General features: G+C 57.0%; 3 protein-coding genes across 5 annotated transcripts in view; 2 read left to right on the top strand and 1 right to left on the bottom strand.

Moving 5' to 3' along the window:
- Window positions 1–12,745, top strand: part of ACTN3 (actinin alpha 3) — a 36,203-nt gene extending 23,458 nt beyond the window's left edge. The window contains exons 8-21 of the mRNA XM_050960438.1: window positions 2,819–2,904; window positions 3,280–3,372; window positions 3,782–4,012; window positions 4,680–4,827; window positions 5,245–5,395; window positions 5,880–5,988; window positions 6,138–6,278; window positions 7,297–7,479; window positions 7,767–7,901; window positions 9,629–9,808; window positions 10,081–10,227; window positions 10,723–10,788; window positions 10,920–11,078; window positions 11,980–12,745. Coding sequence (XP_050816395.1) covers window positions 2,819–2,904; window positions 3,280–3,372; window positions 3,782–4,012; window positions 4,680–4,827; window positions 5,245–5,395; window positions 5,880–5,988; window positions 6,138–6,278; window positions 7,297–7,479; window positions 7,767–7,901; window positions 9,629–9,808; window positions 10,081–10,227; window positions 10,723–10,788; window positions 10,920–11,078; window positions 11,980–12,138 — 1,988 coding nt within the window. The 3' untranslated portion in view covers window positions 12,139–12,745. The remainder of the gene's footprint in view (window positions 1–2,818; window positions 2,905–3,279; window positions 3,373–3,781; window positions 4,013–4,679; window positions 4,828–5,244; window positions 5,396–5,879; window positions 5,989–6,137; window positions 6,279–7,296; window positions 7,480–7,766; window positions 7,902–9,628; window positions 9,809–10,080; window positions 10,228–10,722; window positions 10,789–10,919; window positions 11,079–11,979) is intronic.
- NXF1 (nuclear RNA export factor 1) overlaps window positions 1–26,477 on the top strand; it is a 135,049-nt gene that overhangs the window by 62,766 nt on the left and 45,806 nt on the right. The window lies entirely within an intron of this gene.
- Window positions 18,669–25,488, bottom strand: RCE1 (Ras converting CAAX endopeptidase 1). The gene is made up of 8 exons (XM_050960451.1): window positions 25,119–25,488; window positions 23,189–23,291; window positions 22,551–22,634; window positions 21,912–21,990; window positions 21,217–21,384; window positions 20,524–20,595; window positions 19,412–19,474; window positions 18,669–18,990 (listed from the first exon to the last, which is right to left on the bottom strand). Exons 1-8 carry the CDS (start codon window positions 25,310–25,312, stop codon window positions 18,761–18,763), a joined length of 993 nt encoding a protein of 330 aa, XP_050816408.1. The 5' UTR covers window positions 25,313–25,488; the 3' UTR covers window positions 18,669–18,760.

Here is a 26,477-nt window from a genome sequence, read left to right as displayed (position 1 = left end):
GCCCAATAGTGCAGTTTGTTCACATCAGAGAAGCGTCATGAATGATCAACCTGAGTGTGGATTTTCTATAGCAGGTTGGGTTCCTGAGTCAGTGCAGGGACTGAGAGGGGAAGCTTTGCACCTCCCTGATGTGATGCTGGGGCAGGCAGGGGACAGAGAGGCCACAGTAGCAGGTCAGAGCAGCCTGCGGAGCCCTAGCTTGCCCTCCCACTCATAGTCCCTATAGGCATCACTGTACCAGGGGATCCCTAGGGTGCAGGCCTGTCTCTTCCTGCCCTTGATCTGCCCTGAAACATCCCCTGTGCCAGAAGAATCTATGAGGTTGGCACTGAGCCCCTGGTGCAATTCACCCAGGGGAACCATGCAGCCCCTTGGTGCCAGCCCAGCTTCACCCTACTCTGCACACACAGCAGGTGCAAAGCGACTGCACAGGGGAGGAAACGGAGCCTGCTTGGTTGAGTCCTCTTGAGCCTGCCTCTCTCTATTTTCAAGAAAACCAGGAAATTCAAACACAGAAGACACTTTGTAAAAACAGTTCAGGTGGCTGAGAGACAGCGACGCAAAACCCAAATGCACAACGCTAGGAAACACAGCACAAAACCATTCACCTACATCCCTCCTCTTCTCTCTCTCACTCACACACTGCCCATTCCCCCAGCCAACCAGTCCTACTCAGCTATTGTCACCACAGTCAGACCTTTAACTCTACCCTCCATGGAATGCCACGAAACAATGCTTACATCTCCTGAACAAAAAGCTACGTAAAGAAACATGCATAGCAGAGATCAGCACATGCACCCTGCTCAGGGCACATGACCAAAGGAGCCTCAGTGACATCAATCTAAAACTATTCATTACACCCCAAAAAATTCTACGTAACAGCTGGAGCTTACAAATCCTCTCATATGCAAAGTCACAGCACACAAACACTGCAATCTGTGCAATTATGACTTACCAAATTGCAGAACCCATCAAAAAGATGAGATGTAATGTTGCTCCACATAAACAAATATGCTACCCCATAAAATCAAAATAACTTGGTTGGTAGTCTACAACTGTGAGATGAAGGTTCAATGTCTTAATATAACAATGCCAACTCCAAAATACTGCCACATTTACACCTACTTCAACATATACTCTTATCATTGCGCAGATTTCCCATCTTAAATTCATACTGAACACATTCAAAATAAATGTTTATTTAAAAAAAATTCTTTAGGTGACACCTCTATTGGGAAAAATACTGGTAACATATTCTAGTTCACAATATTAAGATTACAAACAAAAAGGACATATAGTTGTGATTCTTGACAAGTCCTAAATGGAAATAATCCAGATTCAAGCTAACCATGAGAAACACAGATTAATCCCATAGGAACACTGGCATTAAACAGGCCCTGTCTACAGGTGTGTTTTGATTTTGTACAAATTTCCCTGCTGGGCTAGCCTGGGGCTTACAGATGGCAGAGTTAAGAGTATCTGGGTGGCCTGTGAGTGTGGATAAGTAGAGCAGCTTTTCTCTGGGAATAGATGGTATCTGGGAACAGGGACGTGTGGGGCTGATGTACCGAGATACATGGTGTTACACTGTGTTGTGTGTGTTCCAGTTTTGCATTGTTGTCCCTTAGCAACTTGTTCTCCTTGATGTTACCTTAACATTGCACACAACCCCTTAGCAACTTGTTTTTTACCACTGTAACCTGTGTCCCTGGGGACACCCCTGGGTGAGTCACCGCAGCAGGCACTGACCCTGAAATCTCTGCTTCTCCATGCATGAGCTGCTGCTCCCTGAGCTAAAAAACCCCACTGCTTGGCCAGGCTACAGCTCCTCAGCCTCCATCTCTGGCTCAGCCAGGCTGAGTGGAGAGAGCCTCGAGGGTGGGGATGGGTCACAGATCTCTGAACTAAGGTGGGAACCAGAGAGGTTCCCTACTGGTGCCTGACCCGCCCAGGGACCTGGGGCACTAGCACGGCCAGGCTGGGCACCTCGCTGGCTCCCTGGGCTGCTAGAGACTGAGAGCCAGGCCAGAAGGGGGGCAGCCGCGGGGGTAGGTCCCTGCCAGCCTCCAGGACCCAGAACCGCGGAGGGGAAGGGGCTGCTCCTGCGTTCCCATCCAGCCACCCCCTTACCTCCTCCACCAGGGTGGCGAAGTGCTCCAGGGAGGAGGGAGGCAGGTCCCCGTAGAGCAGCTCCCTGGGGCCGGGCGGGGCGCTCAGCGGCCCGGACCCCCTGCGCAGGAAGAACAGCACCTTGCCGCGGCCGGGGCTGGCGGGGAGCTCGGTGCTGAGCGCCAGCTGCCCTGTCGGGCTCAGCGTTACCAGCAGCAGCGGTGGCTGCCCTGCGGCGCCCTCCAGGAAGCCCCGCAGCAGGGGCTGCGCCTCGGGGCTGCCCACACAGCGCTCCCAGCGCTCCGGCTTCAGCCGCAGGCTCCGCACCACGCGCTCCCCAAGCAGCCGGACGTGGGGATCCAAGGTGGGGGTGTCCCAGGAGCGGCGCCAGGGTTTTTGGCGCCCTAGGTGGGGGTCCTTCCATGCTCCCGGTCTTCGGAGCACTTCGGCAGCGGATCCCGGAGTGAGTGAAGGACCCGCCGCAGAATTGCCTCCAAAGACCCAGAGCACGGAAGGACCCCCCCATCGCCGAATTGCCGCCTCCCAAATCCTGGCGGTCGCCAAAATGGAAGCGCCGGCCCTGGGTTCCGGAGGTCACACAGGGTGCTGGGTTGAGGAGGGAAGTAGTCGAGACTCCAGTGCAGGGGTGCGTGGCCAGGTCACACCCTCGCTCCCTCACCCCCACTGAGCTGCTGGCATCTCTCTGCAGACATTGTCAACACGCCCAAGCCAGATGAGAAAGCCATCATGACCTACGTGTCCTGCTTCTACCACGCATTTGCTGGAGCAGAGCAGGTGCGTGTGCGTGCGTGTGTGTGTGTGTGTGTCTCCAGTGCACATGGGGGTGGGGGTGGGGACAGTCTTGGTTGGGGTCTGTGTGGTACCGACCCCCATGGGGCCCCAGTCTCTGTTGGGATCAGTGTGATGCCTGGCACAACAGGGGTCCCGATCTCAGGTGGGGGTGTCTGTGCAGCACCCTGCCCAACAGGGGCCTGACTTTGCTCAGGGTCCATGCAGGGCCCAGCACAGCTCTCTCCCGCGAGGCCCCACAGATGCTCGACAGGAGGCCCCGATCTTGGTCAGGGGAAGGGAAGGACTGTGCTCAGGCTGCTCTATTTCCGCCCCCACCCTTGAAAAGTAATGTGGTGTTTCTCCCCCACCCCACCCCAGGCTGAGACGGCTGCAAACAGGATCTGCAAGGTGCTGGCTGTCAATCAGGAGAACGAGAAACTGATGGAGGAGTACGAGAAGCTGGCAAGCGAGGTACCAATCCATCCTCCCCTGAAGACGCCATGTCCCGTCACCCCGACACCTGCTGGGGGCTTGCTCCCAGGACTGGGCGCGCTGGAGAAGAGGCAGCAAGGCCCTGAATGGGCATCAGGACTCCTGGGTTCTGGCCTGGCTCCAGCAGAGCAGGGAGATCTAGTGGGTTAAAGCAGTGGGAGGGGCTGGGAGCCAGGTCCCCTGGGTGCAGTGGGAGTGATATACTGGCCTGATGGGGTGCAGCTGTATTAGTTAATGCTTGGAGGGGAGGGGTGCTGAGGGCCAGGCTGGGGAGTGAGGAGCTAGTGTTGGGTTATGTGTCTGTGGCTCTCCCCCAAGGGCCTATAGGGGCTGGAGTGACCCAGCACTGCCCCCTGCTGGCCCTCACCCTCCCCACGGCTCCCCACAGCTGCTGGAGTGGATCCGGCGCACCATCCCATGGCTAGAGAACCGCGTGGCAGAGAAGAGCATGAGCGCCATGCGGCGCAAGCTGGAGGATTTCCGGGACTATCGCCGAGTCCACAAACCACCCCGCGTGCAGGAGAAATGCCAGCTCGAGATCAACTTCAACACCCTGCAGACCAAGCTGCGCCTCAGCAACCGGCCTGCCTTCATGCCCTCCGAGGGCAAGATGGTCTCGGTGAGCCATGGCACAGGGAGGCCATGCACCTGCCATGGGGCCCTTGGCACCTGCAGGGGGATCTGCCATCCATCCATGGACACTGCCTCTGCTACCCTGAGCGGGGATGAGGCCTGCATGGCACATCCATGGGGCATGGGTCTACATGGGGCCGACAGATCCCTGTTGTGTGATGGTGCTCATGGAGCACGGAGCCACATTTGCCCAGGGGACAGGGAGCCACATGTGCCCGGGTGGTGGTGCCCACTGGATAGGGAGCTATGTATGCCTAGGGGGCAAGAAGGCATGTGTGCCTGGGGGCAGTGCCCATGGGGTGGGGAGCCACATGTGCCCAGGGGTTGGTGCCCACTGGACAGGGACCTATGTGTACCTGGGAGGCGGTGCCCATGTTGTGTGGAGCCACGTACTGAGGGTGGTGAGAACACACACCGGGCATGGACTATCACAGAGCTTGTCTGTTGCTGATGGGGCCCAAGCTGGGGTGTCCAGGGGCAGTTCCTGCCCCCCAGGTGGGCATAGGGTGGCTGTGATCTGGGTGCCACTGCCCCAGGGGACGGGTGGGGGTGAGGCAGGGTAGGTGGCCAGCTCCAGCACTTCCCTGGTGCTGTGTGTGTGGGAGGAGGGGGCAGCACCCATGCTCATGCATCTCTCTCTGCGGTGGGGGTAGGATATCGCCAATGCCTGGAAGGGGCTGGAGCAGGTGGAGAAGGGCTATGAGGAGTGGCTGCTGACCGAGATCCGCCGCCTGGAGCGCCTGGAGCACCTGGCTGAGAAGTTCAAGCAGAAGGCGACGCTGCATGAGTCCTGGACCAGAGGTATCAACCCCCTGTCCCCATGGGCCAGGGACCCCCCCAGCCCCTTCTGCTACAGGGCTCCCCCACCCCCATCCCTCACTACGAGAATACCCCTTTCTGCTACAGGGATCACCTTGCCTTCTCCTACACCTGCGCTATGGGGTACCCTCACTGTGGATCTCCCGCAGAGGGGACTGCTCCAGTCCCCGCCCCAGGAGGACACTACCCCTCAGGCCCTGCCCCCCTACCCTGGGCTCCTCCCAGCCCTCTGGGACAGGGTGGGCTCTGCCCTCAGTGAGGCCCGTGTGGGCATTCTCCCTTCAGGTTCCTCCCTGCCCCAGAAGCCCATAGGGTAAGGCGCAGGGGGTACAAAGGGCAGAAGCTGGTGGGTTGGGGTTGGAGAAGGCTGGCCAGGCTCAGACTATGCTGCCCCTGCAGGAAAGGAGGAAATGCTTTCACAGAGGGACTATGAGTCAGCCTCACTCATGGAGGTGCGGGCGCTGATGCGCAAACATGAGGCCTTTGAGAGCGACCTGGCTGCCCACCAGGACCGCGTGGAGCAGATTGCCGCCATCGCCCAGGAGCTTAAGTAAGTGCTGGGCCTGAGATACACACCCCAGTCAGAATCCCCATGCCAGAGCCAGGGAGAGAACCCAGGAGTCCTGACTCTCAGCCCCCTGCTCTAACCACGAGGCCACACCCAGCTCCTAGTGCCCGGGCATGTGGTGTCCCTAGCTAGGTGGGCAGTATCCAGGGCTCTGTGCCCTGCCCCGTGGCAGCCCAGTTGCTCTGTGCCCTGCCCCATGGCTGTGTGCCCTGCCCTGGGGCAGCCCGGTGGCTCTGTGCCGTGCCCCATGGCTCTGTGCCCTGCCCTGTGGCAGCCCAGTGGCTCTGTGCTTTGCCCCATGGCTCTGTTCCCTGCCCCGTGGCAGCCCAGTGGCTCTGTGGCAGCCCAGTGGCTCTGTGCTTTGCCCCATGGCTCTGTGCCCTGCCCCGTGGCAGCCCAATGGCTCTGTGCCCTGTCCCATGGCTCATTGCCCTTACCTTCCCACCATCTCTCCCCTCCTCCGCAGTGAGCTGGACTACCATGATGCCGCCTCTGTGAACTCCCGCTGCCAGGCCATCTGTGACCAATGGGACACGCTGGGCACCCTGACCCAGAAGAGGAGGGACGCGCTGGAGGTGAGAGGGGGTTCCGGATGGCGGGGAGCTCCTGCTGCCAACCGGAGTGGGGAGGGGTGTGGCTGGAGGACAGGCCTGCCCCGGTGCAGGGGCCGGGAGGATGGTAGGTGCCCCTTCCCCTCTAACTCTCTGGCTCTGCCCCTGCCCAGCGGGTGGAGAAGCTGCTGGAGACCATCGACCAGCTGTACCTTGAGTTTGCCAAGAGAGCTGCCCCCTTCAACAACTGGATGGATGGTGCCACCGAGGACCTGCAGGACATGTTCATCGTGCACAGCATTGAGGAGATCCAGGTGCGGCCCACTGGGCCCCTGGGTTAGATCCCTGGCTCTGGGAGGGGAGTGGTGTCTAGTGGTTAGAACAGGGAGCGCTGTTTTCCTGCTCTGTGCCTTAGTTTCCTCTCTGTGTATGAATCCCTCGGCCCCCTGCTCTCTGGGGTCAGGGGAGGTGGGGGAGTCCAAGGGGAGAATTAGGGGAAGTGGCAGGGCTGGGGCTGGGGCTGGGTGGGAGCGGGACAAGGGAAGTGGGGGATCTATGGGGTGTGGCACAATGAGCCACAGTGTCCCTGTGTTGCTCTGCTCAGATGTCCAGAACCGTAAGCCCTGGTGTTACCCCTCAGTCTCAGCAAGACAGAGCTTTGCTGGAGAGAACAAAACCCGCTTTCTAGCTAACACACTGAATTTCCCAAAGTTCCAGCCTTTGCCCGAGCAGTTTTCTCAACCACCTCAAGTTTGCAGCATCTCCAGCCCCCCCTGCCAGGGGACCCAGCCTTCCTAGGCTCAGAGGCACTGCTTCCTCTGGCCCCTCCATGATGGGTAATGAGAAGGTCTCTCTGTTCCCCCTGTGTCACCAGAGGCCATTGTCCCTGCATCCAGAGCCAGAGGGCGGCCTGGGGTGCAGGCTCTGTCCCAGGCATGATCACTCAGGTGTCTCTTTCACCACTTGTTAGCTTAATGGCTTTGTTTGCCTTATATGTAAATATCCTGTCACTTCCAACCAGCCAGCTGGGTCACTGCCCCTTGCGCTGTCCAGGCTGGGTGGGGGCTCTGCCTTCCAAACGCGCTGTAGGAACATACAACCAGCACGTCAGTAACTCTGGGCAGAGCCCGTGCAAACATCCCACAGGGATGTGGGAACCAGCAGGCCACTGCTGTACACACCAGACCTAGCAGGACACGTTCTGCCCCCAGCGTAGTGGGGAGTGAGGGCGTCAGGCCGGATCTGACACAGGGCTGTGGGCCCTCAGCCCATGGGCCGTGAGGGGCTCTTAGGGCCACACTCCCCCCATGGCGACTGTCCCCCTGCCCGCAGAGCCTGATCACGGCCCATGAGCAGTTCAAGGCCACGCTGCCCGAGGCCGACAAGGAGCGCATGGCCATCCTAGGCATCCAGAACGAGATCCAGAAGATCGCCCAGACCTATGGCATCAAGCTGAGCGGGGTGAACCCCTACACCAATCTCTCACACCTTGACATCGCCAGCAAGTGGGACATGGTGAGTGCGGCCACTGGGAGAGGGGACCCAGCTGACCCTCCCACCCCCTGACTGTGTCTGTCCCACCCCACTGTCCAGCTAGCCATCTGACCCCGCAGGCCACACACCCCCTGCCTGTCTGTCAGACTGTCAGTGCCTCTCTGTCTGGCCCTGCCTCCCCAGCCCCACTGCTCTTGGGCCCTGGCCTTCCCGAGCTGGAACCCCACCTTCCCAGCCCATTGCACTCAGCCTCCTCCCATCTGGAGCCCTGTACCACAGCCTCTCACCTGCTGCTCCCTCCCCCACAGGTGAAGCAGCTGGTGCCACACCGAGACCAGACGCTGCAGGAGGAGCTGGCGCGGCAACAGGCCAATGAGCGGCTGCGGCGCCAATTTGCTGCCCAGGCCAATGTCTTGGGGCCCTGGATCCAGACCAAGATGGAGGTGAGAGCTCTAGTGTGTGGATTCTAGCCACAGTTCTGAGAAGGGAGTGAGGACTAATGGTTGGGGGGGCTGGGAGTCAGGATTCCTGGGTTCTAGCCACAGCTCCAAGACAGAGAGGAGATCTTCAACAATCTGAAACTCAAAAAAGAGTCTTACAACAAGTGGAAACTTGGTCAAATTTCAAAGGATGAATATAAACAAATAACAAAGTACGTAGTGACAAAATCAGAAAGGCCAAGGCACAAAACGAGATTAAAAGTAGCTAGAGACATAAAGGGTAACAAGAAAATGTTCTACAACTACATTAGAAGCAAGAAGATGACCAAGGACAGGTAGGCCCATTACTCAATGAGAGGGAAAACACAACAGAAAATGTGGGAATGGCTGAAGTGCTAAATGACTTTTTTTTGTTTCAGTTTTCACCAAAAAGGTTAGTAGTGATTGGCCGTCTAACAGTGAATGCCAGGGAAAATGAGGTAGGATCAAAGGCTAAAATAGGGAAAGAACAAGTTAAAACTTACTTAGACAAGTCAGATGTCTTCAAGTCACCAGGGCCTGATGAAATACATCCTAGAATACTCAAGGAGCTGACTGAGGAGATAGATGAACCATTAGTGATTATCTTCGAACGTCATGGAAGACGGGAGAGATTCCAGAAGACTGGAAAAGGGCAAATCTAGAGCCCATCTATAGAAAAGAAATAAGGACAACCCGGGGAATTACAGACCAGTCAGCATAACTTCAGTACCCAGAAAGATAATGGAGCAAATAATTAAGCAATCAGTTTGCAAACACCTAGATGATAATAAGGTGATAAGTAACAGTCAGCACAGATTTATCAATAGCATGAAATTCAATAAGGACAAATGCAAAGTACTCCACTTAGGAAGGAACAGTCATCGCACACATACAAAATGGGAAATGACTGCATAGAAAGGAGTGCTGCGGAAAGGGATCTGGGGATCATAGTGGATCCCAAGCTAAATATGAGTCAACAGTGTAACACTGTTGCAAAAAACGCAAACATCCTTCTGGGATGTATTAGCAGGAGTGTTGTAAGCAAGACACGAGAAGTAATTCTTCCGCTCTACTCCGCGCTGATTAGGCCTCAGCTGAAGTATTGTGTCCAGTTCTGGGCACCACATTTCAGGAAAGAGGTGGACAAATTGGAGAAGTCCTGAGAAGAGCAACAAAAATTATTAAATGTCTAGAAAACATGACCTATGAGGGAAGTTTGGAGAAGAGAAGGCTGAAGGAGGGACATGATAATAGTTGTCAAGTACAATAAAGGTTGTTACAAGGAAGAGGGAGAAGAATTGTTCTCCTTAACCTCTGAGGATAGAACAAGAAGCAATGGGCTTAAATTGCAGCCTGGAAGGTTTAGGTTGGACATTAGGAAAAACTTCCTGTCAGGCTGGTTAAGCACTGGAATAAATTGCCCAGGGAGGTTGTGGAATCTCCATCACTGGAGGTTTTAAGAGCAGGTTAGACACACACCTGCCAGGGATGGTCCTGTTACTACTTAGTCCTGATGGATTGGAGTAGGTGAGTAGATGACCACTTGAGGTCCCTTCCACTTCTATGATTCTATGAGTCTATAATGGTTTGAGCGGGAAGCGGGGAGCCAGGACTCCTGCGTTCTCTCTCAGCTCTCGGAGGGGAGTGGGGTCCAGCAAGAAGAGCAGGGCACCCTGTCCTCACACAGTGACAGCCCCTTGCCCCCACAGGAGATTGGGCACATCTCAGTGGACATCAGTGGCTCTCTCGAGGACCAGATGAATCATCTCAAGCAACTGGAGCAGAACATCATTAACTACAAGGCCAACATCGACAAGCTGGAAGGCGACCACCAGCTCATCCAGGAGGCCCTGGTCTTTGACAACAAGCACACCAGCTACACTATGGAGGTGAGAGGCCAGATGGGGCTGTGGGGCTTCTTGTGGGGGGGCTCTCCAAGTAGGGATCGGGGGCTGACAGGGGCACTCGGGAGAGGGGATGACTAAGGGTGCTCTGAGAGGGGCAGAGGGTCTCAGGGGAGGGGTTTGGAGGGGAAAGTTGTCATGAATCATGGGGGGATATGTGGTTGTGCTTTGTGTGTAGTAATGTTCAAGAGTGATGAGAGGGTGATCTCGGTGGGGTGATCCCCCAGGTGCTGTGATCTGCTCTCCTGTCCCCACAGCACATCCGAGTGGGCTGGGAGCAGCTGCTGACGACCATCGCCCGAACCATCAACGAGGTGGAGAACCAGATCCTGACCCGCGATGCCAAGGGCATCAGCCAGGAGCAGATGAACGAGTTCCGGGCATCCTTCAACCACTTTGACCGGGTGAGATACGGCCCTTGGCTTCCTAATGATACTGACCCTGCCTGGATAGCCTTGCCCCCATCAATAACCTCGCCCCTGCCTGGATAGCCCTGCCCCCATCAATAACCCTCCTTGATAACTCCACCCTTACCCAGATAGCCCTGCCCCCATTGATAACCTTTCTAGATAACTTCACTCCCCTCATCTGTCTCCCATCTAGATAACCCAGCTCCCCACCACTGCTGCCCACAGCCAGCTTTGCTGGTGCCTCATAGTCCCAACCCACAGCTCTGCCAATGCCCCTCAATCCTGACACAGCCTGAGTGTGTGGGGGCATGAATGGCTCACAGAAGTGGAGCTCTGCACCCTAGTGGAGGTCCCTGTGAGGCTTCAGGGGGGACTTACTGGTAGCAGGAGCTCAGGCTGCCTGGGCTGTACCCCTGCCAGGTGGGTCTGGTCCTTGGGGGCACATTCCTGGCTTGACGTCTTCTCTTCCCTCCCTGCCTCCTGCCACAGAAGAGGAACGGGATGATGGACCCTGATGACTTCCGCGCCTGCCTCATCTCCATGGGCTATGACCTGGTAAGAGATCCCCCTGGGCCAGGAGGGCCAGTACTGGCTGTACTGAGTCCCTGCCCCACTCCCTGCAGCACAGTGCCCCCTAGTGCCACACTGGGCTCAGCCCCAGCCTCACCCCCATTCCTACCCTCCAGGGTGAGGTGGAGTTTGCCCGGATCATGATGCTGGTGGATCCCAACAGCACGGGCGTGGTGACGTTCCAGGCCTTCATTGACTTCATGACCCGCGAGACGGCTGAGACTGACACGGCTGAGCAGGTTGTGGCCTCCTTCAAGATCCTGGCATCAGACAAGGTCAGTCCAGCCACGTCCCCCTCGAGACCTCTCGGAGGGCTCTGCTGGGCTAGGAGCGTCTTTCTCAACTTTTGGGGCCTGTGGGGTAGCAGCTGATGAAGGGCATGGGGCTGGCCTTGCTGCAGTGCATGATGGGATTGGTAGCCTCTCTAGGTCACACTGAGCCAGCTCCCATGGGTCTGCTGGAATTTCCCTTGGGACTCTTGTCTGCTGTGAAGGTATGTGGGGGGCAGGTTTTATTCCGCACTGCCTCCACTGGCCCTCAGGGATGCTCCCCTGCCCCAAGCCTCTCAAGGACCCTGAGTCACAGGCTGCGGTTCAGGAGGGTTCCCCCCTCCCCAGTTTTGGATGCAGCGTCACCAGGGTCTCAGAGCATCTTGGATCTGGGTCATCTGCCCATGTAGTTAGACCAGGGGTTCTCAAACTTCATTGCATCACGACCCCCTTCTGCCAACAACACTTACTACACAACCCCAGGAGAGGGGACCGAAGCCTGAACTGCCGGGTGGGGGGTTGGGGGGCCAAAGTCCAAGGGCTTCAGTCCCAAGCAGAGAGTCTATAACCTGAGCCCCGCCACTCAGGGCTGAGCCCCTGCCACCCAGACAGTTGAGCTTGAGCTTCGGCGCTGGTCATGACCCACTTTGGGGTCCTGACCCAAAGTTTGAGAACTGCTGAGTTAGACCCACACAGCCAGGTGGCACTGCAGCAAGTCCCCGGGAGAGACTGTGCTAGAACAGTGAGTGTGGGCAGTGCAGGCCCGAACAGGCCCCACAGACCTCGCTCCAGCACTGCCCTGCCCTGTGCTTGTCTCCCTAGGCTAGCCAGGGCCCCTGATGGGTGGGGGAGGGGGAAGGGGGGGCTAGGCTGCTGCCCACTAACCATCTCCCCTCCCACCTTTCAGAACTACATCACCGTGGAGGAGCTGCGGCGGGAGCTGCCCCCGGAGCAGGCCGAATATTGCATCAGCCGCATGACAAAGTACAGCGGGGCTGATGCGGTGTCAGGCGCATTGGACTACGTCTCCTTCTCCAGCGCCCTGTATGGGGAAAGCGACCTGTAACCCCCACCCTGGGAGCCCCTGCTGCACCTTGCAGGATCGACACCCCTCCCCCCGATCGGTGGGGGGAACCTGCCCTGGATTCCACCACCACCACCCTACCCCATGGAACAACAACACTGTGGAGCCCCATGCGGCCTGGACAGATAGATGGGGATCTGTCTGGGTTAGGACCCTCTATCCCCCACGTCTCGCCTCCAGTCTTCCCCAAAGCCCAGCTCTAGCTAGGAGCCGCCTCATCTCTATGTCTTTGTTGCTGCCCCAGTAGATGCGCACTTGCCTAGCCTGGATCAGCACCCCTTGTTCCCCAGTCTCAGCACCTCCTTTCCTCCTCTGGGTGTGCTTTGGACCCCAACCTTCCCCCTTGCTGCCTCAAAAATGCAGGAGGTGGGACCAGTTCTTGGCATGTCTGTCCCCAGCTAAGGGGCTCGCTGCACTGTCGAGGGGTCCTATGGCCCCCATCTCTGTGGCTCTGGTGCAGGGAGCTGTGCACTGGGGGTGGGGCACGAGGAACAGGGCTGGGAGCAGACCTGGGGAGCAGAGCCAGGTCGGGCTGGGCCAGGTGCGCTCCTTACTCCCGCTAATAAATGAAACATAACAGAGAGACCCACCAACCACCTGGCTTCTGTACAGTGCATGTGGGAGAAGCTTCACCCCCTGGGCTGGAGAGGATCTTAGTGTGTGTGTGCGTGTGTGGAGGTGAGAGCAGTGCTCCCTGGGGGAGGAGAATCAGTGCATATGGGGCAGGAGGTGAGCAGAGCGGTGCCATTCTCAGGTTCCCAGATGTTTTACAAGCACTGCTGGGAAAAGGTGGCGCCTGTCTTGCAGACAGATCTGAGTGAGTCCATTTGGCTGCAGCACTGGCGCATGAGGTGCCCACCAGCCAGTGTGGATGCAGATGTACCTGTACTGTGAGCAGCTCTCCAGCCAGCCACAGTGTAACTTGTCCTTCTGCAGGGAGCTTCCTGGGAAAAGGTTTGCACTCTGCTGCCTCTGGGCATGGGGACTGGCAGCCACCTGCCATTACAAATGTGAAGAGACTGAAAGATCAAACCCTCCACGTCCTGTGTTTCCTCACCTGTCAGCGCCCAAGCTGGTGGGCGTCTCCAACCAGCCTTTGCCAAGATAAACATAGAGCGGCACGTACTATAAAAACCCTACCAAAACCACACGCCACAGCCCACACAGCTCTCTCCCTTTGGGGCGAGGCTGAGCAAACCCACTGGGATGGATGCTGGTCATGTCGCGTATTGCACCACTAGTAGGCGCTCCAGTTCTCCGGGAGGCTGGTCTAAGAGCCAGTGAAGACAAGACCAGAGAAGCGAATATAGCCTATTACTAGGGGATGGAAGGGTGGGATGAGGTCTAGGGTCTATGGGAGTTAGGCACCTCGATCGCTTTGTGGCTCTGGGTCTAGGTGTCTTCTGCTTAATTCCTACATCGAGATTGAAGCCCGAAATCCCCATGAAAAGTAAAGTCGTTGTTAATGCGGGTATTGCAGTAGGCCCTGTGAGCAGCAGTCGTGAACCCCATTCTGCTAGGTGCTGTACAAATAAACCAGCCAGGCAATCCCTGCCCCCAGAGCGCCGCCAGCCTTACTACAAGGGACAACAGGTGGAGCTGCCTGGACGGGAGCACAGGGAACCAAACATCTCTTGTCAGCAGGAGAGGCCGTGAGTTCTGTGCACCAGCAGCCTGAGCAGTGCCACCTTTTCTGCAAACAAAGGAGGGTTTTGCGACAGGATTGGCAGGAGACCCAGAAAGTGACGTTGTGGGTGTTTATGAGGAGCTCCTCCCAAGTGGGTGGGGCAGTACAGGAAAAAGCACCAAGGGGCTTGATTGGCAATGTAACGAGTGGGCAATGGAGGCTGGTGTCACAGGCTGATGGCAAGTGGCTGTCACCTTCTCGATTGCAGATTGGAGGTGATAGATTGGCTGGGGCTAGGCTGTGAAGGGATTTATGTGGGGGTAAAATGTCACTTGTGTGCCATAGCTGGTGGTGTTTAAACAGCTAGGATGGGTGGGTGTCTAGCCAAAAAGGAACCCACCCCTGCAGCAGCACTGGGATCGAACAAAGGTGTGCTAGCTCATAAGGTGTGTGTGGGAATCTAGTGGATTACAGTGTTGGGGATTTAGGAGGCCTGGATTCTATCCCCAGCTCTGTGTGGCCTTGGGTAAGTCACTCCCTGCAGGGCTTGGTGCTTCTGTTGCTCCCAGCTCCCTGCCTGGAGCCTAATGCCATGAATTGATGGCTCCTGGCGCAACCCATTTCATCAGAGGATGCTGAGCATGGAGGGAGAGGAAGTTCTCTGCACTCTGTCACCAGGGACAGATGCTGTAACTCCAGGTGAAGGGAAGCCTGGCACAGTGGGAAAAATACTCAAAACGCTGCAGTGATTGGCTGGTTCTCAGCCCTTCAGGGGCAAGTTGGATGGGCTTACCTCTGCTGCTGAGTATGATGGGAAAGGAGCCTTGTATAAAAGCCTCTGTGCAGGCAGTAGTAAGCCATTTGCCAGTGTGGTTCCTTGAGGTATATGTGGCAGAGAGAGGCAGGCTGGGTCCTAAGAATTTTTTTTCCTGTTAATTAAGGTTTTGGTGACTTGAGTGTTTTTTATTGTGGCTGCCTTGGGGCAGGGGAAGGGGGAGTATATTACTGTGGTGAGGGAAGGGGACTTTTTAAATCCTTTCTTTACTGTGGTATGTGTGGCAGTTAGGATTCCTGGCTTCTAGCTCCAGCTCTGGGAGGGGAGGTTTATCTAGTGCTTAGAAAAGGGCAGACAGGACTCCTGGGCTCTATTCCTCAGCCCTGTGTGATCCTGGGGAAGCTATCCACCATCTATGCTACAGCTGTGATTGATCCAATGGCCTTCGATTTAGCAAAGACCAACCAAATCAACAGCAGATTGCTCTTCAGTCAATCCCTGTACTCTGCCCCCACTGAGGCCATGTCTTTACTACCCGCCAAATCGGTGGGCAGCGATCGATCCAGTGGGGATTGATAGACGCGATAAATCGATCCCCGCGCCCTCTCCTGTCGACTCCAGTACTCCAGCGTCACGAGAGGCGCAGGCAGTGGATGTGGGAGCGGCAGCAGTCGACTCACCACAGTGAAGAAACCACGGTAAGTCGATCTAAGTACGTCAACTTCAGCTACGTTATACATGTAGCTGGCGTTGCATAGCGTAGGTCGACTTACCGCAGTAGTGTAGACACTTATCTCTGTTGGTAAAATTAAGCCAATACCTCCCCTGGGACAGGTGCTGGCTCTGGATGCTCTGGGGCAGGAGTACCCATGGGGAAAAATTGGTGGGTGCTCTGCACCCACTGAGCTCCCTGCTTCCCCCACCCCAGTTCACCTTCACTCCACCTCCTCCCCTGAGCATGGCTTGTCCCCGCTTCTCCCAGTGCTTGATGCCGCAAAACAGCTGTTTAGCAGCAGCAAGCGCTGGGAGGGAGGGGGAAGAAGGGGAACACGGTGCTCTGGGAAGAGGTGGGGATTTGGTGAAGGGGTCCAATAGGGGCAGAGAGGGGGTGGAGTTGGGGCAGGGATTTTGGGGAAGGGGTTGGAATGGGGGTGGGACTGGAGGTGAGCACCCACCGGCACTGGGAAAAGTTGGCGCCTATGCCTGACTCGTATTATGTTTGATTCATTACCACACTGGATTGGGAGTGGCCCTAGTGCTACAAGACTGCTGCTAGATAAACGAGTGTCAAAGCAGCGAAAAGTGCGGGGATGCAATTAGTGAAACCAGATCCTTGTACATTTCTGAGCTTCCACACAGTGGGGCTGTTCGTTGCTAGTGTAGGGAGAGATTCCAAGGCCAGAGGGACTTGTTCTGAGTCTCCAGCCAGACTCCCTGCAGGACATTAGGCCAGAGGAGCCCCACAGTCACTCCTGCCTCCAGGTCAGATCTGGTGGTGGAGCCAGAGCATGGCTTTTAGAGCCATCTGGCCTGCATGAAAAGCCCCCAAGGAATGAAGCATATCCCCCCCACCCTAACTTGGCCCCAGGGGAGCTGCCCCACTGAGGACTCACTCTTCCTGCTAAACATCTGCCTCTTGTTCCCAGTGTGGATTTGTCCAACATCTGCTCCTAGCTACTGGCCCTGCTTGGCCTTTGCAGGAGACTCAAGCCCATTTGGGTCAGAAATCTTTGCCTTGCTGATTCTAACCCAGGAGCCAGCTTCCCCGCATTAGGACGTGAGAACAGCTATACTGGCTCAGACCAATGGTCCATTCTAGCCCATTATTCCTGTTTGCAGCAGTGGCTGGTGCCAGATGTTTCAGAGCCAGTAAACATAACAGGGCAATTTATCAAATGAGTCAGCCCCTGTAGTCCTAGCTTTTGGCAGTTAGAGGTTTGACAATCAGAGCATGGGGCTGCATCCCCAACCATGTTGGCTACTTGCTACTGAGGAACCTATCCTCCATGAAGTCAGCTAATTCTTTTCTGAAGCTGTGTAGTTAGACTTTTGGCCTGACAACAATCCTGGCAATGAGTTCCACATGCTGACTGTGCCTTGTGTGAAGTGTTTCCTTATGTTTGTTTTAAGCCGGATGCCTAGTCATTGCGTGACCCTGGTCTGTGTGTTGGGTGAAGGGGTAAATAACACTTCATTTGCTTTTTCCACACCAGGCCTGATTTTTGTTGCTGGGGGTGGAGGGAGTTTGCAGGCCAGAGCCTGTTGGGGCTGCTGCCAGTGAGAGCAGAAATGTTCCTGCATGGTGGTGGAACAAACTGGGAAATTTTAAGGAGCAAGTGAGAGACTGCTAGCGAGCCCCTGCCCCCCATAGCCAGGCATCATCTCCCCTAGCCAACGTGCAGGCCCCTACAGAGGGATTTCCCCCCAGTGTAAGCTTTTACTTAGCACATCCTATAACAGTAGCAGCAGCTACTAGGCTGTATAGGGTAGTACCCCTTTCCTACAATAGCACCACTTGCTCCCAGGCAGAGCTCCCTGCTACAGAGAGAGGGAGGATCCCTGATCTGCCCCTACACTGAGATCTGCCTCTCTCCCATATACCTCCCCTCCACAGGGACCTAGCGATCACAGGCACTAGTGACTTTGCTGGCCCCTGATATAGTAACCACTTGGCTGGGGACGGGCATGCGCAGGAGGACCAAACACTCCCCCCCACAGAAACTGCGCATGCGTCATGGTGCACGCGCAGTCTCTTCCCCATTGGAGATGGGGGGAGGGGGGGCTCCGCTCGTATTGGTTGAGGTGGCGGCATAAGCCCAGAAGCGGCCTATGCGCGAGCAAGTAGAGGCAGCAGCACCTGCAGCACCCGAAGCCAAAGGCAAGAGGAGTGCAGAGAGTGCCTACCCCACACGGGGACCCGACCCCGACCCTCAGTCACCAGTGGGGCGTGGCCACGGCGGTCACAGGTTCACGGACAGCCGAGGCCCAGCTACATTCCAAAGAGACGCTGTTTGGTCCGTCCGAACTGGGCCCTGCCCAGGCAGCAACTTGAGCTAGCTGGGGGGAGGGGCAGAGCCGCAAGGCTCAGACCCAGCGGGGCAGGCACAAGTGGCTGCCTGTTGGGTTTGCTAGAAGGGGCAATGAGCAAGGCCCCCCGGGGGAGGCAAGTGGGGCAATTTGCCCCAGGCCCTGCAGGGGCCCGTATGAGAATATAGTATTCTATAGTATTGCAACTTTTTTTTTATGGAAGGGGCCCCTGAAATTGCTTTGCCCCAGGCCCCCTGAATCCTTTGGGCAGTCCTGGCAATGAGGAAGCAGAGTCCAAGCTACAAATTTTCTGTCTGCACACTAGTTTCAGAGCTGTGTTAACGATGGTCAGGTGTAAACTTCTGAAAGACCCACCCTAAGGTGGTGGGCAGAGTTATGAAAACCGGGTGCTCAGGTTGCTCCTAAGTGAGGGTTTACTGGAAAACGTGTAAGAATGGCCCTACAGGGTCAGACCAATGGTTGCGCTAGTCCAGTCTTCCTGACTAGAGTCCAGGCTTCCCTTTAAACCTGCTGCCTATTAATGTTGTTTGCACACCGCCCCTGCCCACCCCCAGGTCCTATATGCATAGCTGGGATTATGCTGAGAGATCCTTTTGTAGCTCATAAAGAGGACTGGTCCCAGTACAGACCCCACCCCCATGGGCACCACTATTTACCTCTCTCCATTCCCAAAACTGACCATTTAGTCCTATCTTTTAAACCAGTTACTGACCTATGACAGGACCTTCCCCCTCTCTCATCCCATGACACTTTACCTTGCTAAAAAGGCTTTCTGAAAATCTAAGTGCTCTGGATCCTTTTTGTTCACATGCTTGTTGACTGACTCTTTCCCAACGAATTCTGTTTGTCTGTGTCTGACAATTTTGTTCTTTACTAGAAGTCAGGCTTACTAAGCTATAATTGCCAGGATCACCTCTGGAGCCCTTTTAAAAACTGGTGTCACATTAGCTATCCTCCAGTCATTTGGTACAGAAGCTGATTTAAATGATATTACCCCATTGGGATGGGAGAAGGGCCTGCTGTAGCAGCCCTCAAAATCAGTAGAAGACAGACAAGTTAGCACACCTTCCAAAGTACTTTAATAATAAAAAAATATATCTCTTGCTCTCAGGCGGGGAGGGGGGCTGTCGGGTCTGAAACCCGTGCCCCAGGTGTCAGGAGCACACAGAGAAGCCAGAACTGGTTGCAGACAGAGAGCAAATAGGGATGTCTCCAAAGAAAGCTGGGTCAGTCATGGGGTGCAGGAGCAGGAGGAAGAGCACCATGCCCAGTACATAGGAGATGACAACAGTGAGGCGCTGGGGATGCTCCAGGGCAGCACAGATGGCAGGGAAGCCAATGTAGTTACAGAAGGAGTGGCACAACACAGGGCCAATCAGGTGTCCTGGATGGGAGAAGAGAACACTTTTTTTTTTTGGTAACCACAACGTGCCACAACCATGCATTCATAAGCCTAGAGATGAGCTGAAGCAGCCCTGTGACAGCTTTGTGGGGACTGGAGCCAGTGTTCTCTCTAATTTTTTACATCCATGTGTGGAACTAATTTTGTTACATGGAGGTGATGTGTGACACAAGGTGGGTGGGAGTCTGGAGTGCAGACTGCCCTGCAGGAGAGGCAAACCCCTGGAGCCCACCTGGTTATAAGGGAGGAACATGGGCATAAACAGGGAAAGGGACTCTTTCCAAGACAGGCATCTGGTCTTATCTCAATAGAGCCCCTGTGGCAGAAGGTAGAGAAATGGCTGGTGGTTCCATGCCAGGCTGGGGAGGGAACTCTGCACAGGAAGGCAACCTGCAACACTGACCTGTCCTAATGAAGATGAATGCTGTGTAGGCCCCAAAGACAGCTGTGTATGAGAACTGGAAAGCTGCAGGAGAGAGCAGAATCTTTTAGAGAGCCACTGAAACTCCCTCATACAGCATCACCACTGATCACTTCTGGCCAAAAACTGTGCGTGCTTAAAACAGGGTTGCATCATCTTCCCCCACCACCAGGGATCCAGAGAGAGGCCAAACTAACTACAGTTATGTTAATTAAACTCACTTTCTAGATTACAATTTACATATAGTGAACAAAAGAATTTTGATTTAGATAATACAATGGACTTGAACATAAACCCCACCCTTCACACTGTTTTGAGCTCCAGCTTCAATAAAGACACATATTCCTTGATGTGTTGGCTTCTTGATTGATTGAACAATTAACCCTCCTCTGCCAATGTCTTTGTTCCTGTCACTTCAAATTGTCTACAGGATATTTAGTAGCCCTATTTCCCTCACTGGTCTCCTGGAACTTTTCCTCTTTCTAGGTATTATCCCTTCTGTGGCTATTTCAGCTCTGTTACTAGCTCCCCTTTGACAACGGAACTCAATCACCAGGGTTGTATCCACTGGCTCCCCACTTACCGCGTCCCTTCTTTTCTGGTGCTTGTTGCTGCCTTGCTCACCACTGACAGCTTCCCTCCAGACTTCACCAGCTGTTCTGGAGGGAAGCTGCTGTTCACCACCCGCCCCCAACTCGCTCCAGACTCTTCCCAGCAACTTGCACTGCTCTCATTGTGCTTTTGACCCCACAGCCTCAAATACCGTGGGACAATTCATATTCCTCTCCCCAGAGATGGCTGCATCTCCACACCTGTGGTACAGACACACATCATTGGTGGCAGACCGGGAGTGGGAGTGAGGGAGGGGATTCTCCTCAGTTAAGAGCCAGAGACAGGCACAGGGGAGGTCCAGGGCTGGCTAGATGTGTGGGGTTGCTCTAGGTAGCGATTTGACCATAATTACCTCTGCCCCTGGTAATGAGGAGGAAATGTTAGCAGGTTCACATGCAACCAGCTGCACCCAGAGCAGGCTAAGGTAGTGCTGGTCTAGGGGTCCTTAGTTCAGGACCATCACCCTGGCAACCATTTCCTACCTGCCGACAAGAAGATGCTGGCCACACTGCCCTGGCGGAACCGTAGCTGCTCAATAACGTGGTGGAAGTGAGCTGGAAGAGGGAAATGTCCATCAGTGCCTGTGGCCAGCCCGGCACCCCCTCCCCAGCCTCCACTGGCAGGAGCTGATCTGAGAAGAACCCTGCTTGGACCAGGCTGCACCAACCCCACCTGCACCTGCTCCCCATCTCTGGGAACATGCTGGCCCCTAGTGGGCACCAGGCAGGGGGTTGTGCACAGGGCTGAGGGTTCTAATCCATGCTCCTGAGCCCAAGGCAGACACCCCAGCTCAGATGGGCTTGCTTTGTGCTCAGTGGGCCTGGGGGGGGGGAGTAGAGAAGCTGAACTCGGCCTCCCCCCACACACTGTTCCCTTGCCAAGCTGCTCAGGGGGTGGAGGTAGGATCAGTGCAAACCCCTCAGCCCCTCTGGGTTCAGGAAGAGGAAGGTAGAGAGAGAGGAGGGGTGGGGAAAAGTGACGTGAGAAGGAGCAATGCTGGGCTTAGGTCCCATGCCCCTGACTCTGCCCCCACCACAACCTAGGGGTGGGGGATGGAAGCTGTGTTCAGAGCCATACTGTTGACCCTGCCTGGATGCTTTGCAGTGGCTGAGGAGGGGGCTCTGCCTATCATGAGGCAGCTCAGTCAGGGGGCCTGAGCAGTGCTGGGTACTCACCAACCCCGAAGAAGAGCGGGCAGGTGAAGATGGCTGGCCCCAGGCCAGTGCAAGGGATGAGCATGGGCAGCATACAAGCCCGGAACACCAGCTCTTCCGTTAGGGGTGCGATCACCTGGTTGCGGAGCCAGCGCATGTCACTCAGGCACAGCGCCCAGAAGCGGGGGTCTGCAGGGACAAGGAAGGTAGCATTATGTGTCTGGCATTGCTGGAGGTCTCTAGGATGTCCTGTGGAGACCTGGCACAGAGCTCCCCTCACCAGTGCTGCTGGGGCATCTCATCTCAATAGATCCGAGCAAAAATAGGCCGAGGGTGCCCCCTCCCATGACTCTGGGACCCCCTTCTTTGTCCCTGTGCACTCCCACTAGCTCTGAGCGGCTCCCAGAGGACATAGAGCTCTGGTGATGTACGCCCCCTAGTGCCCTTAGCTCACCACCAACACTCCCTGCAGCTTGCTGTTACAGGCAGCATGAGCCAGGGGTACAATCCTGGCTCTACCAATGGCCTCAGGTGAGTCCCTTCCCCTCTCCACGTCCCAGTTTCCCCTCCCACCATTTGTCTAGCTAGACTGTGAGCTCCTCAGGGCAGGGACTGTCTCTCACTGTGTCCGCGCAGCACTCAGCACGCAGCATGAGAGGAGACGATTTTGGTCTGTGTTCCTACCTGCTACCATCATCTAAATAGCAAGGCCTTACCAAACATGACCTTCAGTCCATCAACCCAGTCCCAGGGACAGTCCATCGAGAGCTGAATGAGGGGCCCAAGAAACAGGACCTGGCACAGAAAAGGAGGTGCTGAGTGAGCGTCCCCTTTGGCATTCAGGTTTACCCCAGCTGTCAGTCCTGTCCCCACCAGAGACAGCAGCCATTGTTCAAACGTCACATAAAGGATCTGGGTGCCTGGTTTCCTGGCATTTTAATGGGCACCTAAAGCCCCTGGGCAGTTTGGAAATCTCTGCTCATCACTTCTAGAGATGGCATCTGGCTATTAAGCCCTGTCTGCCCAGTCAGTCATAGTCCTTCTGATTGATCTCAGAGGGGCAGCTCTTCTATGCCCAGTTTGCTAGCAAGGTCAGGACAGAGCAGCCTGCACCACATCCCCACAATGGAGGAGTCCATGCCCTGCAGCGACGGCAGCAGCACAGGGCAGACCACTGAGCCTGGCATCTCTTGTGTTTGCTGGCATGCCAAAGCAAGCGGGGCTGGGGAGAAGGCAGTTTGACGGGCAAACCATTGGCCCCCAAGAGAAAGCAGGCACCTGCTCCCAGCAAAGCCTCTATCAGGGGCCTGGCAGGTTGGGGCAGGGCAGCCCTAGGACATTAGCCCTACACATACCATGGTGAGCAACAAGGGCAGTAGAGTCGCTGGCACAATTCCCTCCAGTCGGAAGCCCAGCAGAACTAGCAGGGATATACCTGGCTGAGCAAAACACAAGACACATGTGGATCAGGACCATGCAGGCCATCACCCCCTGGCCCAGCCCTGCAGCCAGCTCTCACACCCCAGTGCACAGGGCTCAGACACCTTGGGCTAGTCCCTTCTCCTCTCGGTGCCTTTGTTTCCCCTCCAACCCTGTGTCTGCTTAGACTGTGAGTTCTTCGGGGCAGGGCCTGTCTCTCACTGTGCCCCTGTGCAGCACCTATCACCATGGGGCCCTGATTTCGGTTGGGGGGTCTGTGCAGTCCCCAGCATGACGGGGCGCCTGATCTTAATCAGGGTGTGCAAGCACCCATGTCATACAACACTCAGAGCCAGAGGGTGAGGCAGTGGCTGGCACAGCACTAACTAAAAGGATTCTCCAGGAAGGAGATGGGATTAGCCAGGAAGGAGGGGCAATGTGAAGGACCAGGCTAGCTGCAAGGGAGTCCCAGCTTGCTACATGAGTCACATGACTACTTTCCCAGGTAGGCAGCCCAACTTGCAGATGGGTGGGGAAGGGGAGGGAGGAGATAGAGACCAGGTGACAATCTTACCTTAATGCCTGTCAGCTCTTTCCAGAGCCAGACGAAGAGTGGCGAGAGGCCGGAGACAATCAGAACGCTGGTGAATCGCCGCTTGATCACGGCTGGGTGGTCTCTGCAAATGGAGACAAACCTTCAGGGTGCAGAGGAATGGAGGCTGCTCTGTTGTGCGGCCTAGGGTCTAGGTCCTCAGGACTCCTGGGTTCTATTCCTGGCTCTGCCACGAACCCACCATGTGACTTTGGGCTATGCTTTTCCCTCTGTGTTTCTTGATGTAAGCCAGGGGTGTTGGGCTCATTTGGGGGAGGGAGCCGAATCCCACTGTTAATGACAATTTGATGTTGGGGACAGATTCCCCCACCCCATTCCCCTCTGGCCTTTATTTCTCTTCCTTCCCCACCCACCTTTCCTGAGTTCCCTCCTTCTTCCCCATCTTTGTGGCTCTTCACCTCTAATGATTTTCCTGCCAATTCCCACAACCTCTCCTATTCCATCTGCTTACTGGCCATACAACATTTAACACCGGCATTTGTTTCCCATAGAGGACTGAGGCCTTCATATTTCCTCCAGACATCATTTCAGCCTCTCTGCAGACTCAGGAAGGCAACACTACCTCAGTTCCCATTATTATTATTTTATGAATTGTGCAGTCATGGCCCAGAACTCCATTGCACCGAGCGCTGCATAAACTTGGAGAAAAGAAACAGCCCCTCTGCCCCAAGGAGTTTCCATTCCAAGGCACTGGACAGTTTCTCCCAGCCGAAGCAATGGCCTAGCTCATTGGTCCCCATTCTTTTTTGTCTGGCGGGCGCCAGATGACGAGCCACGGAAGACCGTAGCGGCAGACAAACATTCGTCGAAATGTCGCCAAGCGGCAATGTCAATAGGCTTTGCCACCAACAAGTGGCGTCATCCAGAGGCGTTGCCACCGAAATGCTGCCGAAAATCTGTGATGCCTCTGGATGACGCTGCTTGTAGGTGGCATTTCGGTGGATGCTGGTCTGCTGGCCAGTATGCAGGGACACTTAGATGCTCACACACTCGGGCAGGTGGCTGGAGGAATGGCGGGTGGGTATCAGGAGAGGGGGTCACTCACCAGGGCAGGTGGGTTGGTACCGGGAGGGGGTGGGTCACTCACTGAGGCAGATGCCTGGGGGGGTGGGGGGCTGGGGTGGGTTGGTATTGGGAGGAGAGGTCACGCATCAGGGCAAGTGGGTCAGTCCCGGGGGACAGGGGGGCTGTCATTCATGAGGGCAGATGGGTCGGTCCCTGGGGGGCTGGGTCTGTCCCGGGGAGGGGGGAGTCGCTCACCGGGGCGGTCCTGGATATGTGTGTGTGTGTCATTCACCTGGGGGGGGGTTGGTCCCGGGGGGAGGGTCACTCACCGGGGGGGGGGGGTCCCAGGTATATGTATGTGTGTGTGTGTGTGTCATTCACCAGGGCAGGGGGGAGTCGGTCCCGGGGGGGGTCCCGGGTATGTGTGTGTGTGTCATTCACCAGGGCGGGGGGGGGGTCGGTCCCGGGGGGGTCACTCACTGGGGCGGGGGGTGGGGTTGGTCCCGGGTATATATGTGTGTGTGTGTGGGTGTGATTCACCAGGGCGGGGGAGGTCGGTCCCAGGGGGGGTCACTCACCGGGGTGGGGGGTTTCGGTCCCGGGTATATATGTGTGTGTGTGTGTGTGTGTGTGTGTGTGTCATTCACCAGGGCGGGGGGGGTCGGTCCCGGGGGGGTCACTCACCGGGGCGGGGGGGGGTTGGTCCCGGGGGGGTCACTCACCGGGGTGTGGGGGGGTCCCGGGTATATGTGTGTGTGTGTGTGTGTGATTCACCAGGGCGGGGGGGGTCGGTCCCGGGGGGGTCACTCACCGGGGCGGGGGGGGGTCGGTCCCGGGGGGGTCACTCACCGGGGCGGGGGGGGTCGGTCCCAGGGGGGTCACTCACCGGGGCAGGTGGCTGTTCCACACGTAGAGGCTGCCCACGTAGGCGCAGGCCAGGCTGAGGCAGGCGAGCAGCGCGGCCCAGCAGAGCGCGGGGGAGCCGGGGCCCGGCGCCGGCCCAGCCGCGGGGACCCAGTGGGAATTGACCGGGCCCGGCGCCTCCGGCCCGCCCGGGGCCGCATCCGCTGCAGCCGACATCGCCCGGCCGGCCCGGCCCGCCCCCCGTGACGGGGAGAGGCGGGAGCGAGGGAGGGTCCGGGACGGGCCCAGGCACCCCCATAGCGCCCGCGGCCTGTGCACCGCGCCCCGTGACGGGAGAGCCGGGCCCTCCCCGCGGCCCGGGGATCTGTGCGCAGCCCAGCTGCCTGGTGCCCCCTCTCCCTTCCGGCTACTCCCCGGTTCCTCCCTCACTACTCCCCCAGCCCGCCCCGGTCCCCGCGCCGGCCTCCCCGCTCTCTCCCCAGCCCGCCCAGGTTCCCCCCCGCTACTCCCTAACTCTCCGCAGTCCCCCCTTCCCCACTACTCTCCCTGCGCCCCCCCGTGACTCCCCTTCCCCACACTCCCCCAGCCTGCCCCGGTCACCCCTTCCCCACTACTCCCCAGCCCACCCCAGTCACCCCACCCTCCCCTGGCTACTCTCTAACTCTCCGCAGTCCCCCCTTCCCCACTACTCTCCCTGCGCCCCCCCCCGTGACTCCCCTTCCCCACCTCTCCCCCAGCCTGCCCCGGCCTCCCCGCTCTCTCCCCAGCCCGCCCAGGTTCCCCCCCCTGCTACTCCCTAACTCTCCGCAGTCCCCCCTTCCCCACTACTCTCCCTGCGCCCCCCCCGTGACTCCCCTTCCCCACACTCCCCCAGCCTGCCCCGGTCACCCCTTCCCCACTACTCCCCAGCCCACCCCAGTCACCCCACCCTCCCCCGGCTACTCCCTAACTCTCCGCAGTCCCCCCTTCCCCACTACTCTCCCTGCGCTCCCCCCCGTGACTCCCCTTCCCCACACTCCCCCAGCCTGCCCCGGTCACCCCCTTTTCCACTACTCCCCCAGCCCACCCCAGTCACCCCACCCTCCCCCGGCTACTCTCTAACTCTACCCAGTCCCCCCTTCCCCACTACTCTCCCTGCGCCCCCCCCCGTGACTCCCCTTCCCCACCTCTCCCCCAGCCTGCCCCGGTCACCCCCTTCCCCACTACTCCCCCAGCCCACCCCAGTCACCCCACCCTCCCCCGGCTACTCTCTAACTCTACCCAGTCCCCCCTCTTCCCTACTACTCCCCAGTCACCCTTCCCACTACTCCCCCAGCCTGCCCCAGTCACCCCCCTTCCCCACTACTGCCCCAGCCCAACCCGTCACCCTCGCTCATCCCCC

Source organism: Gopherus flavomarginatus, chromosome 6, assembly GCF_025201925.1.
Source record: "Gopherus flavomarginatus isolate rGopFla2 chromosome 6, rGopFla2.mat.asm, whole genome shotgun sequence".
Lineage (NCBI taxonomy): Eukaryota > Metazoa > Chordata > Testudines > Testudinidae > Gopherus > Gopherus flavomarginatus.
This window is presented reverse-complemented; position numbering and strand designations above follow the sequence as displayed.

Coding starts and splice junctions, on each gene's coding strand:
- RCE1 (XM_050960451.1), bottom strand. CDS start 25,312: ATGTCGGCTGCAGCGGATGCGGCCCCGGGCGGGCCGGAGGCGCCGGGC. Junction 21,991..22,550: donor TGCCCTTGTTGCTCACCATG/GTATGTGTAGGG, acceptor TTTCTGTGCCAG/GTCCTGTTTCTTGGGCCCCT. Junction 18,991..19,411: donor ATTCATCTTCATTAGGACAG/GTCAGTGTTGCA, acceptor TCTCCCATCCAG/GACACCTGATTGGCCCTGTG.